Consider the following 14,478-nt stretch of genomic DNA (forward strand, 5'->3'; position numbering starts at 1 on the left):
GGCCTCCAGCCACTGCAAATGAACTTCAGATGCATGTGCCACCTCATGTATTTGGCTTACATGGGTCCTGGGGAATCTAATGTAGTTTTAATCTGCAGTTCCCTGATGACTAGTGACATAGAACATTTTTTTAGAGGCTTATATGCCATTCGTATTTCTTCCTTTGAGAATGCTCTATTTAGCTCCATAGCCCATATTTTGATTGGCTTGTTTGATTCCTTATTATTTAACTTTTTGAGTTCTTTGTATATCCTAGATATTAATCCTCTATCAGATATATAGCTGTTGAAGATTTTTTCCCATTCTGTAGGTTGCCTCTTTGCTTTTTTAACTGTGTCCTTTGCAGTGCAAAATCTTTGTAATTTCATGAAAAAGCCTCAACTGCTAAGCCATCTCTGCAGCCCCACTTTTTTAAAAAAATATTTTAATTAACTTATTTGAAAGAGAGAGACACAGAGAGGGAGAGTGAGAATGGGTATTCCAGGTGCACTTGCCACTGCAAATGAACTCCAGGTACATGGGCCACTTTGTTCATCTGGTTTTATGTGGGTACTGGGGAATCAAACTCAGTCTATTAGGCTTTGCAAGAAAGTGCATTTAACTGTTGAGCCATCTGTCCAGCCCCCTAGCTTTTCTTCATATATACATTCTTTAAGCCAAAAATGGAATCCAACTTTATGTCTGGTGTGTTAAGGGGCTTTTGCCATTCTATATTTAATTATGACAAATCTCTTTCCACTCCAAGTACTCTTTCAAAATATTTTAAATTTATTTATTCATTAGAGAGAGAGATAGAAAGAGAGAGAGAGAGAATGGGCACACCAGGGCCTTCTGTCACTGTAAATGAATTCCAAATGCATGCACCACCTTGTGCATTAGGCTTATGTGGGTTTTGGTGAATTGACCTGGGTCCTTAGGCTTCACAGCCAAGCCCTTTAACCACTAAGCCATTTTCCAGCCATAAATATTCTTTTTGGAAGATTTAACGCTTTTTAAAAGCAGCATAGCCCTTTTGATTTTTGCATTTCCTTTTCAGCAAAACACAACTAGTCTGGTTTAGAAAAGGAACTGTAGTCCACATGGTGATAGCTCCGTAGCTCCAGGACATTTATGTGTATTTTACAACCCTTTCCCAGACATCATTTCAAATGACAGAAGGCTATTCCACAGCACAACACATGATTTATCCAACATATCTCCTGTTATTGAGCAATATGTAGCTCTAAGCATCTCCTTGTAGGGTACAGCCTTGCAAACATCTTTGAGAACAGGTCCAGGATTGCCAATTCAAGATAATTTCTTGAAGTTGGAATTTCTGGTTGAAAAGCCATGTATATTTTAGGAGGCTTTTTAATATGGATTAACAATTTGTCCTCCAGAAAATTAACACAATGTCTCAGGAGTAAATTTGGAGACTCCAATTTTGCCAGATCATTGCCCACAGCTTGCTGGCGCTATGAAAAACAGTGAGGTACTGAGTGAAGTATTTGCTTCACCACAGGCAAACATTGACAACACCATGCTTGGTAAAATGAGTGTCCCAAAAGACCACATATTACATGGATTTCCCAAAATAGACTCACAGAGACAGAGAGTAGAGTAGCGGTTTCCAGGCATTGGGAGGAAGATGGAGAGACAGTAACTGTTGGTGGATTTTTTTTTTTTTTTTTTTGGAGGTGGGGAGGTTGATGAGAGTATTCTAAAATTAGATGGTGGTGAAAGTTGCACAATTGTGAGAGAATACTGAAACCACTGAATTTTCCACTTCAAAAGGGTGACATATCTCAGCAAAGCTATTTTTAAAAGTGTTTAGTGGAAGACATCACCAATGAGAGGAAAAGTTATCAGCCCTCATTCTGGCTCACCTGAGCCTGAAGGTTAAGGCTCACCACAGTAAGGCTATATGAAGATCCTTACCAGGGGGCAAGCCCTCTTTTTGCTGTCTGATCATATCTACTGAACTTCCAGGCTCCTGTCCTAGTGAGCTTCCCTTCGTTTTAGCCCAGCCAGGCTGGGAGGAGGGGAGATCCCCTGCTCCCACATGGGCTTTCCATCCCGCTCACCATTCACATGGTAGGAGTTCTCTGTTCTTTCTCCTCTTTCCTTCTCTTAATCTAATAAAGTCTCCAAGCCTAACCTACTGGTCTGTGGATTTTAATTCTTTAAATTCATAAAATAAGAATCCGGGGTACCCTAAATTTGTTGGTGTGTTGGCATATTGGTGGATGAACAATAACCCCTAAATTCCTATTTTACCTCCCCCTTAACAACAGAGTGTTGACAGGCCCAGTCTTGTAGAGCTAATCACAGCTACTGAGAGTCCATCCCACAAATGGCTATGTCATGCCCACAAGTCGGTATTCCACACTTCCCTTCCTTCCTCTGTCTCTTAGAGACTTTCCACTCCCTCTCTCCCAAAATACTCTGCACCTCGGAAGGATACCTGATTGAGATGTCTCAATCAGGGCTGAACATTCAAACGCCATTTGTTCTCAGCACTGTGATTACTTATGAGCCTCAGCTGCCCTGGTGCTAGGGTTCTAGGAGTATGCCACCAAACTTGCCTTTGTGCTTTTTAATATCAAAGGCATTGTAAACAACCATCAGGAGTCTCTGATTTCCTATGAGAACTTCAAAACCGTTCTTTACTTGCTTTATAAAAATCTATTTTCAGGGCTAGAAAGATAGCTTAGCAGTTAGGGCACTTGCTGGCAAAGCCAAATGACCCAAGTTTGATTCCCCAGAACTCACGTAAGCCAGAGACACAAGGTGGCTCATGTATCTGAAGTTCATTTGCAGTGGCAAGAGTGCCTGGTGTGCCTATTCTCTCCTTCTATCTCTTCTATCTGCCTCTCCTTCTCTGTCTCAAATAAATAAAATATTTTAAAAAATCTATTTTCAGCTATGGAGTCCAGAAAATGGCTCATGCAAATCTGATTATAACAAAAGTAAGGGCAGAACCATAGAGACCAGATTATAATCTATATCATGCACTTTATCACCTGGCCAAGTCTATGCCTATAAATTCGGTCCAAGAACTAATTAAACATGTTATTACCTGCAAATCATCATTTAAAGAGTTTCTGGGATATGAAACTGAGTGAGACCTTATCCATTGTTTCTGCCCTTGAGCAGCAGAATAAACTTGTTTTTCCTTTTGGGTAGGTAGGTTGGAAGAGGCTGGGGAAGCTTCATTTTTCCTCTTTTGACAATGCATAAAAGATGACTGTGTTCCTGGTATTTCTAAAACTGCAGATCTAATGTACCACAGGAGAACCTTAGTTACAACATGTATGTTGGAAAATTTCTAGAAGGTAGACTGTAGGTGCTCTTATCACAGACACAGAAAAAATGCATCACTACGTGAGGTGATGAATTTGTTCATTTGCTTGACTATCGTGACCTTCCACGTGTGCAAATTCATCAAGAAAGCATGTTATCCATCTTACAACTGTCCCATAGAAATGATCAAGTCAGACAGAGCAGAGAAAGCCTAGGGAAGTTTTGGACTAAAGCAAGAGGACAGAGGAGGCCAAGCAGGAAGTGAGAGAAACCAGAAGCAAGAGGCAGGCTAAGGTGATGGGGGTGGGGGAGCGGCATGTGGGCTTCTAGGTCAGGGGCACTTCAGCAGTCCCTGATTCACACGAGAGCAGAGATGGCCTTTGGCAGTGGGAAAATTGATGATGCAGCCCAGGGTAAACAAACAAGCTGCTTAAGGACCCGGTCACATGTTGGGAGGACTGAGGAACAACAGCGGGCAGGCTCTGCAGAAAGCCCTGCCTGTCACAAAGGGAGCCTGCTTCCTGGGAAACAGTCAGGCTTGTATAGAAAGTTTGTAAGTAAACACATTTTTTTTGGGGGGGGAGGGCTCAGCTGAAACACGTGTTTATTTAACAACTGTCATCTAAACACTGAGGAATGTTTCACAGACATTTACCATCATAGCTTGTATACCATGAGAGTGGAATTAATTGGAATTTTAAAAGGTTTTATTTTTATTTATTTATTGCAGACAGAGGGAGAGAAAGGGGGGGTTGAGAAAGAATGGGTGCACCAGGGTTTCTAGCCACTGCAAACCAACTCCAGAGTCATGAACCACAATGTTCATCTGGCTTTTATGAGACATGGAGAATCAAACCTGGGTCCTTAGGCTTCTCAGGCAAGTGCATTAACCTCTAAGCCATCTCTCCAGCCCTAAATTTGAATATTTTTGCAACATCTGTCTTGTATTGACGTCTCCAGGAATATATTTCCCTCAGGAAAGTGATAATAGGATGGAAAACGTGTGTTTCTATGAGACAGCAATAAAGAGAATGGCATTTAGGATCTGCCTGATTCCGACTTGCATAAAATCACAGGAAGGGGAGGTAACCAGATTGGGAGCACTGATGGATGGGGCTTCTACATTAACCCACAGAAGGTTAATGAGACTGGATCTGTACTTTGCTTGATAACAGTCATTACATATTCACTCACAATGACTGCATAGTTTCAGGTTTTCCAAAACAGGTCTAAAGTGAACGTGGATTAAAGTGAGACATGAGTGTCTAAGACCAAATTTGATGCATTCTTTTTCTAGAAAATGTTATAAAAGAATTCTTGCATTTCTACCTGCTTAGCTATTGCATTTCCTTTTTTTGTGAAGTTATTTATTTATTTATTTATTTGAGAGATAGATTGAAAGAGAAAGAGGCAGATAGTGAGAATGGGTATGCCAGGGGCTCCAGCCACTGCTAATGAACTTCAGAGCATGTGCTACCTTGTGCATCTGGCTTATATGGGTGCTGGGGAATCAAACCTGGATCCTTAGGCTTCACAGGCAAGTGCTTTAACTGCTACACCATCTCTCCCGCCCTTGCTGCTTTTCCTTTTTTCTTTTCAACTCTGTTTTTGCTTCTTAGAATGAAGTCTTACAGTTCATGCAGGACTTTAGATAAATTTCTTAGGAACTTAGATTTGAAAATAAAAGATGGTTTACCAAGTTTTGAAAGATATACACAAAGGTTCTATTTTGCTGGCACATAACTTTTATCCTTTCCATAGTAGACATGTAAATTTCTTTCTAATGTCATAAATACTTTAAAGAAGAAAAATTGAAATTGTCAGACAGAAGAATTTCACGATAGAATAATGCATCTATATTGTTTTATTAACAAAGTGTCTTTTCTATGCAGGGCCTCATCTCATCTAGGAGAAGCTTTCTGTGTGAAAACACATATTCTTGCACTGTCAGGATATCTGAGAAGAACAGATGGGGCCAGCCCAACCAGAGATGGCAGATTGGGTAAGGTAAGGGCAGAGGAGGAGGAATAAAGTACATACATGGGGAACTCAGCTGCAGAGGGAGCCCATCCTTCCTGCAGGGGGCAACAGGACACAGATCTGATACAACTGTACAGACAAGGGAGTTTAAACCCTCCCTTTCCTGATGAGGAAGGCGCTGGCTGGACAGCTACGAGATGTGTCCATAGTTATAGAATTTTCTCAGGCCTGTGTGTTGAGTCTTCTAATTTTCAGGCCAGCAATTGTTCTCATGCATCATGTGGCTCCCATCCCTCTCTGTGGCTCTTACAATCTTCCTGCCCCTTTTTCTACAATGTTCCCTGAGCCATGACAAGCCTGTTGCAGTCTGATTTAGTTGTTGAGTTCTCTGTAGCCTCTGGAGCTCTGCTTTGATAGGTTTTGCTTGATCACGGTGACTGTCACTATCCAGCTTATTATTTATCATTTATCTCTCTCATATACATACATAAAATATTTTTTTAAACTTTTAAATAATATTTTTATTTATTTATTTGCAAGTAGAAAGATGGCTACAAGAGAGACAGACAGAGAGAATGGGCATACCAGGGACTTTAACCATTGCCAGCAGACTCCAGACGCATGAGCCACCCTGTGTATCTGGCTTTATGTGGGTACTGAGGAATCAAACCAGGTCATTAGGCTTTGTAGGCAAGTGCTTTAATTGCTAAACCATCTCTTCAGCCCACTTATTGAACTTATTTATTTATCTGATAGAGAGAGAAAGAGAGAATCGGCATGCCAGGGCCTCCAGCCACTGCAGAGGAACTTCAGACACATGAGCCCCTTTGTGCATCTGGCTAACATGGGTCCTGGGGAATTGAACCTGGGTCCTTTGGCTTTGCAGGCAAATGCCTTAACCATTAAGCCATCCCTTCAGCCCCCACTTATTGAACTTTAAAATTTTTTTTTAGGGCTGGAGAGATGGCTTAGCGGTTAAGCGCTTGCCTATGATGCTTGAGGACCCCAGTTCGAGGCTTAATTCCCCAGGACCCAAAATATATATTTTTTAAAGCCAGAAGCTGTGAAGAGCTTCTGTTATCCCAGCCCACCAATGGTGAGAGTTTCCTGGATGCTCACATGCCAGCTAGTCTGCAGAATGCATTATGGACTACAAGCAGAAGGGACCCTGACCCAGGCCAGGTAGAAGGCATGATTTTTATGATCACCTCATGTGCACTGTGGCATGTCGGTGCCTGCACACTCACACACACACATACACATACCACACACAGATACACACCGAGGTTCAAAAAATATTATAAGAATAAAATGAGGGCTGGAGAGATGGCTTAGCGGTTAAGCGCTTGCCTGTGAAGCCTAAGGACCCCGGTTCGAGGCTCAGTTCCCCAGGTCCCACGTTAGCCAGATGCACAAGGGGGCACACGCATCTGGAGTTCGTTTGCAGAGGCTGGAAGCCCTGGCGCGCCCATTCTCTCTCTGTCCCTCTATCTGTCTTTCTCTCTGTGTCTGTCACTCTCAAATAAATAAATAAAAAATGAACAAAAAAAATTAAAAAAAAAAATATTATAAGAATAAAATGAATGCAAACTGGTAGTGTCTCTCCAAAGCACTTTTTTGCCTTTCAGTTCCACTCCCGAGGGTAAATGACTCCTTACTGTTTTCTTCTGAAAATTCAAGTCTGTATTTATTTATTTTTTATTTTATGAGAGAGAGAGAGAGAGAGGGAGAGAGAGAGAAAGAGAGAAAATAAGCATGGGCCATGCTAAGGTCTTTTGCCCCTACAAATGAGCTGCAGATGCATGTACCACTTTGTGCATCTGGCTTTCTGTGGGTCCTGGAAATCAAACCTGGGCTGGAAAGATTTGCAAACAAGGAATTTTAACCACTCTGACCATCTCCCTGCTCTCATTCAAGTTTCAAACTCTAGGGCAATCCCTTTAATAAGAATGGTCTGCCAGGGATAGTTTATTGGGTGGCTCAGCAGTACCTCTAATTCCCAGTCTAGCAGACAGGCTGCTCCTCTTAGCCACAGCATGGCTGGTCTACCTTTACCAGCTCACCCTTCCACCTGCCATGGGAACAAAGGAACGCCCTGGTCTTGTGTCCTGTTATTTTTAATTAATTAATATTTTGTTTTTGGCTTTTTGAGGTAGGGTCTCACTCTGGTCCAGGCTGACCTGGGATTAACTATGTAGTCTCAGGGTGGTCTTGAACTCATGGTGATCCTCCTACCTCTGCCTCCCGAGTACTTGGATTAAAGGCATGGGCCACCACGCCTGGCAATTTTCTTTAAATTAAGTATAAACTTTGTATGGACATATCATGTTCAACTCTGTATGTATAAATAAGCATGTAGAAACCTATTCTTAATTTATTACTCATGGACAATATTTAAGCCTGCCTGCCTTCCTTCCTTCCTCACATGCTAAGTTTCAAACCTAGGACCTTGCATGTATGAGGAAAGCTCTACCAGAGCTATATCACCAAGCCCTTATCGCTCAAAGCACTTGGCTTATAGTCTTCTCCTATGTGCCTCATATTACTAATATTATTTCCTCTGTGTGTTTTCTATGTGTTTTAACCACTGTTTTACATGTAGAAACTTGAATTCTGTGTCAAAGAACGTGTCATGTGTTCTTGGTGTGACCATTAGCTCCAGGTGTCCATTGCATGGGTGGACACAGCCCATGCTGGTTAGTTTCCTATTCTGTGCCCTTCTCCTGGGTTGGACTGCTCCATCATTCTGAATACCCGCTCATTTATCTGAGGCCTGGCAGGATGCCAAGCTCCACACAGATCTCTTTCATGCCTGGGTTGGAATTTGTATATTCCCAGCTGTTGGTTCTGGCTGGGCTCCGGCTTCCAGCAGCCAGGTCTCTTAAACTCTGACACTGCGGCCCATACGACTTCCATTGGCCCCACTGCCTGCTGCTGCGGTCTGCATGCCTAAATGAATCTCCATGGATATGGGCAGTTCATGGAACCAAAGACAAGTTCACCATGTCTCCTTGCACCCTGTAATGAGGTTTATTGCTTATCTAGCCCTCAGTTCCCTGGTTCATTCTTCCTTCTCTTTAGACTATGACCCTGAGGTCCCAAAATGGCTCATAGACATGACTTCCTATATTTATGATAGGACAACCTTTGGAACTAAGCCAAAATAAAGGAAAACATTCGCCTGTCCAGAGTCCCAGAGGGTGAAACTGAACAGTGGCCTCCTGGAGGAAGTAGCTGAGCGGAAGGGGGCAAAAGCAGAAGAGGCAATAACTACGAGGAAAAATGAACAGGCTTCTGGGTATTGGTCTGCAGTGTCCTGCATTCCATGTTCCAAACTCCATGGGCCAGTTTTCTCCTCTCAACAGTAGTGACAATTACATTTGTCATAATTTCCTCACATAGTTACTGCACAGAGCAAGTGCAATGCTGCATAAGAAGTACCAGGCATGTGGGCAAACAAATGCCACCCCAGCACTTGGAATGAGAAAGCAGCAAAGGATAAGAGATTCAAGGTCATTCTTGGCAACATAGTGAGCTTGAGGATTGCCATGAGTTCGAGGCCACCCTGAGACTCCATAGTGAATTCCAGGTCAGCCTGGGCTAGAGTGAGACCCTACCTCAAAAAATCAAAAAACCAAAAAAAAAAAATAAATAAATAAAAACAAAATAATGCTAAATATGAAAGTACTATAGTAGTCATGACTTTTAGCCTCAAATGTCAGGAGCAAAATATTCAACTTTATTTTTGATATTGCAAGCCCTCTTGTCTCTAATAGCAAAAACTTAATTTTGGGAGGACTTCTGGTTAAGATGGTGGCATAGGAACCACGGCAAAGCAGCCTAGGGGAGAAAAAGCCAAAGAAAACCCACCAAAATACACACTTTACTAAAAAGTGAGGCGTATGAGAAATTAAAATGGCAGCAGAGAAGTAGGAGAGATCCAGAGCATCCAGAGCCCACACAGGCAGGCCGAAGGAAGCTGTGGCTCTGGCACCAGCAACAGCAGCTCCAGCAGCGGCAATAGTGGCTCCAGCAGCAGCAGCGGTTCCAGCAGCGGGGGTGCCCATCTGCAGGGCCACAGTTGCCAGCCTCGGTTTGCCCCACAGGAAAAGCCAGTGTCCAGCTCCAGAAAACAGAATAGCAGTCCAGTGACCCAGCCAGCCTACTTAACTGAGACCAAAATCATCCAAAAAGGTAACTGGGGTTGCACCAGGGAAGGGTCTCACTTGGTTACAAGCTGACTTGGAACCCTCAACAGACCAGAAATTTTAACCACTTTGTTGATAGAGGATCTGGTTGTTATAACACCTACTCTTGCATAAATACTCCGTGCTGTTTTTGGTTGAATGTATACAGTGTTTAGTTAAATTTTACAATCTACCTATATTTTGTTCCACTCAGCCTACTTGAATACTCCCATAGTAGGGAAACTCAACCCCCAGGAACACTTTTCTAGATACTCTGAGAGTGTTAAGAGCCACACCTAACATCTTAATCTCCTACACTGAAGATATATAACATCAGATCAATTGATACAACTGTGAATACCCAGCAAACTAGAAAATCCAAGCATTAACTTAATCCAACATGCAAAAATATATACATTATAACATAAGAAACAGCAACAAACAAGACAATATAAATCCACCAAAAAGTATTAATGCATCAGAGATGACCTCCAGTGAGAACGAGTTGGAGGAAGTGCCTGAGAAAGATTTCAAAAGAATGATTGTAAATATGTTCAAAGAAGTCAAAGAACAAATCAAAACAAAGAAAAAGGAAATCAAAGGAATCAAAGAAGATGCAGGACACCAATTTTATGAAATAAAGAAGGCAATACAAGACAAAAATAAGAGCCGGGCGTGGTGGCGCACGCCTTTAATCCCAGCACTTGGGAGGCAGAGGTAGGAGGATCACTGTGAGTTTGAGGCCAGCCTGAGATTCCATAGTGAATTCCAGGTCAGCCTGGGCTAGAGTGAGACCCTACCTCGAAAAACCAAAACAAAATAAAAAATCAGAATTTTGGGCTGGAGAGATGGCTTAGTGGTTAAGCGCTTGCCTGTGAAGCCTAAGGACCCTGGTTCGAGGCTCGGTTCCCCAGGTCCCACGTTAGCCAGATGCACAAGGGGGCGCACGCGTCTGGAGTTCGTTTGCAGAGGCTGGAAGCCCTGGCGCGCCCATGCTCTCTCCCTCCCTCTGTCTGTCTTTCTCTCTGTGTCTGTCGCTCTCAAATAAAAAAAAAAAAAATAAGGAAATAGAAATAATAAAGAAAAAACAGTCAGAATTACTAGCAATGAAGAACACAGTTAATGAAATAAGAAACTTTGTAGAAAATCTCACCAGCAGAATGGATGAAGGAGAGGACAGAATATTTAAGCTAGAAGAGCAGGTGGTAGATCTAATACAGTCCAACAAAGAGAAAGACAAACTAATAGAAAAGTATGAGTGGGAATTTCAAGATATTCAGGACACTATGAAAAGATCAGACTCCCTCTGTGTGGGGGTGCGCACGCCGCTGTCCTCCTCACAGGGAACGTGGCACGCTGTGGTTGTTTCGGGGGACAGTTGTTCTAGGGGGCAGGGCTGTTAGGGAATGTGCCAAGGCTGCTGAGTGAAGAGAGAATTCTGCTAGAGCGCATGGCGGCCTCCTCCTCCTTCTCCTCAGCTGGTGGGGTCAGTAGAAGCTCCATCACGGGATCTTGTTTCAAGGTCTCAGACGTTGCCCCACCATGGAAAGCCCTTTTCACCTACCCCAAAGGAGCTGGAGCGATGTTAGAAGATGGCTCTGAGCGATTCCTCTGTGAATCCGTCTTCAGTTATCAAGTGGCATCCATGCTTAAACAGGTGAAGCACGATCAGCAAGTTGCTCAGATGGAAAAACTGGCTGGTTTGGTGGAAGAGCTGGAGGCCGATGAGTGGTGCTTTAAACCCATGGAACAGTGGCTGGGGTTCACACCCTCTTCAGGTTGATGTTGCCTGCACGGTTCCCTCTGGGGCACAGCCACCCCGAGAGTCACAGCTGCACTGTAGATTGCGTTGTATGAATTCACATCCATACTTGGTTTCTCTGCATCCTTCCATACTTAACAAATATTTAAAATGTGTGATGTTGCTGGAGAGATTATTTGTTTTAAAAAGTATTGGGAGTCAGATTAAGACAATCAGGTTCAGAGAACCAGGAGGTTGGGGATTTACAAGATATTTATAAAATTTTCACAAGCCAAGGAAGACACATGGAAGAACTGACCAACTGAATGGTGTATATCCTGTCATTCATTGGCTATCTGGAAAATTTCACCAGCCAAGTCCAAGGTCAGATCAGTCATATAGTTATGACCTAAACATTTCTTTTCACAGATGAATGTGGTTTTGACTCAGTACCTTCTAAGTGAGGAATTTTAGAACACTCTCTTTTCTTTTCTGCCCTAGTTTTGGACTCTGTAAATTCCATGGCTAACCTCTCCTAGATATGATAAATGGTTCCTCTTCTACCCCCAGAAAAAGAAGAAAAAAAAAAAGCCTTATGAGTGTTGCATGACTTGTAAAAACAAAGTGACCAAAATCCTTTTAAGCCTAGAAATCCTCTGTCCAGGTCATTGGTGGACTCAAACAATTCTGTAACAAATAAATCCTTTGAAAAACCTCCAAAAAAAAAAAAAAAAAAAGATCAAACATAAGAATTCAGGGTATAGTAGGAGGAGAATTTCACTCCAAAGGCATAGTAGGTGTCCTCAACAAAATCATAGAAGAAAACTTCCCCCAAATTGGGAAAGAGGTGCCAATGCAGATACAGGAAGCCTTTAGAACACCAGCCAGACAAAACCTGGAAAGAACCTCTCCTCACCATATTATAATCAAACTACCAAACACACAATCCAAAGAAAAAATACTGAAAGCAGTCAGAGGAAAAAATCAAGTTACCTACAAAGGCAAGCCCATCAGGAAAAGCCAGAAGGGCTTGGAGTGATGTATTCCAAGTCCTGGAAGATAACAACTGTCAACCAAGGTTACTTTATCTTGTGAAGCTATCTATTCAAATAGGCAGAGAAATAAGGACATTCCATGACAAAAGCAGGCTAAAGGAGTATTTGAAGACAAAACTAGTTCTAGAGAAAATACTTGAAAGAATCCTCAATGCCAAAGAGAAGGAAAAGCACACATATAAGGAACCTGGAATAAAACAAGCAATACTCAAATACTAATTAACACAAGAGAGCAAAGGTAGAACCAGAATCACAAAAAATATGGCAAACATAAATACACACCTTTCAATAATATCACTTAATATCAATGGCCTCAATGCCCTAACCAAAAGACAAAGGTTTGCAGACTGGGTTAAAAAGCAGGATCCTACAACTTGTTGTCTCCAAGAAACTCACCTTTCTACAAAGGATGGACATTATCTTAGGGTGAAAGGTTGGAAAATGGTGTTTCAAGCAAATGGGCCTAGAAAACAAGCAGGGGTTGCTATCCTAATATCAGACAAGGTAGACTTCAGTCCAACATTAGTCAAAAAAGATAATGAAGGTCACTTTATATTGATTAAGGGCACACTCCAACAGGAGGACATTACAATCCTAAACATATGCACCTAACATGGGGGCACCCAAATTCATCAAACACTATTTGAACTAAGGTCACGGATAACACCAAAAACTTAATTTTGGTAAGTTTGGGAGCTCTCTTTCCTCCTTTCCCTTAATTATACTTGAGTTTCTTTTCTTTTTTCTTTTTTTTTTTAATTTTTTGTTCTTCATTTATTGGAGAGTGACAGAAAGAGAGAGAGGGAGAGAGAGAGGGAGAGAACGGGCACTCTAGGGCTTCCAGCCACTGCAAACGAACTCCAGATGCCTGTGCCCCCTTGTGCATCTGGCTAACATGGGTCCTGGGGAATCGAGCCTCGAACTGGGGTCCTTAGACTTCACAGGCAAGCGCTTAATAGCTAAGCCACCTCTCCAGCCCAAACTTGAGTTTCTTAACAGTTAAATAATTAAATGAATTAGTATCTAGGTTTTCTTTTCAATTTACTTAACAATTTTCTGAAAACTACCAATGCAAGATGCTCTAAGTCTATATAAAAAAATAGGGGCCTGGAAAGATGGATCGGGTTAAAGGTGCTTGATTGCAAAGCCTGTGGGTCTGGGTTTAATTCCCAAAACACCTACATAAGCCTGATATAGAAAGGTGGCACAAGTGTCTGATATTCCATTGCAGTGATAAGATGTCCTGGTGCCCCTCCCCAAATAAAAAATTAAAAATTCATTTTACTTATCATTTATTTGCAAGATGGGAAGGAAGGAGGTAGGAAATGAGGGAAGGAGGAGGGAAGAAGGGAAAGAAGGAATGAGAATGGGCATTCCAGGGTCTCTTACTACTATAAACAAACTCTAGACACATATGCCATTTTGTGCCATCTGATTTTACCTGACTATAGGGGAACTGAACCTAGGCTAGCAGGCTTTGTAAGCAGGTTTTCTTTCTTTCTTTCTTTCTTTCTTTCTTTCTTTCTTTCTTTCTTTCTTTCTTCCTTCCTTCCTTCCTTCCTTCCTTCCTTCCTTCCTTCCTTCCTTCCTTTCTTCCTTCCTTCTTTCCTCCTTCCCTCCCTCCCTCCCTCCCTCCCTCCCTCCCTCCCTCCCTCCCTCTCTCTCTCTTTCTCTTTCTCTCTTTCTTTCTTTCTTTGTTTCTCTTTCTTTCTTTTTTTTAGGTAGGGTCTCACTCTAGCCCAGGCTGACCTGGAATTCACTATGTAGTCTCAGGGTGGCCTCAAACTCATGGTGATCCTCCTACCTCTGCTTCCTGAGTGTTGGGATTAAAGGCATGCATCACCATGCCCAGTTCCCATAAATAAGTTTTTTAAACATATATTTATTTATTTATTTATGAAGGGGGAAGGAGAGAAAGGGCATGCCAGGGCCTCTATCCACTGCAAATGAACTCCAGACACATGATCCATCATGTGCATCTGACTTACGTGGGTTCTGGGGACTAGAACCTAGGTTCTTAGGCTAGGCTTTGCAGGCGAGCTCCTCAACTGCCAAGCCATCTCTTCTGCCACTAATAAATAATTTATTTAAAATTTTTTGTTCATTTATTTACTTGAGAGCAACAGACAGAGAGAGACTGAGATAGATAGATAGATAGATAGATAGATAGATAGATAGATAGAGAACATGCGCACATCAGGGCCTTCAGCTACTGCAAATGAACTCCAGATGC

At 42.2% G+C, this 14,478-nt stretch overlaps 1 protein-coding gene across 2 annotated transcripts; it reads left to right on the forward strand.

Annotated features, from left to right (window-relative positions):
* Positions 1–10,881: 10,881 nt before the first annotated feature.
* On the forward strand, positions 10,882–11,232 carry LOC123459541 (anaphase-promoting complex subunit 16-like). 2 transcript variants are annotated; one of them, XM_045146375.1, is made up of 2 exons: positions 10,900–11,040; positions 11,116–11,232. In XM_045146375.1, exons 1-2 carry the CDS (start codon positions 10,900–10,902, stop codon positions 11,230–11,232), a joined length of 258 nt encoding a protein of 85 aa, XP_045002310.1. The 2 variants fall into 2 exon arrangements, with proteins under 2 accessions (XP_045002311.1, XP_045002310.1); XM_045146376.1 differs by having other exon boundaries at positions 10,882–11,232.
* Positions 11,233–14,478: the final 3,246 nt, after the last annotated feature.

This window comes from Jaculus jaculus, chromosome 3, assembly GCF_020740685.1.
Source record: "Jaculus jaculus isolate mJacJac1 chromosome 3, mJacJac1.mat.Y.cur, whole genome shotgun sequence".
Lineage (NCBI taxonomy): Eukaryota > Metazoa > Chordata > Mammalia > Rodentia > Dipodidae > Jaculus > Jaculus jaculus.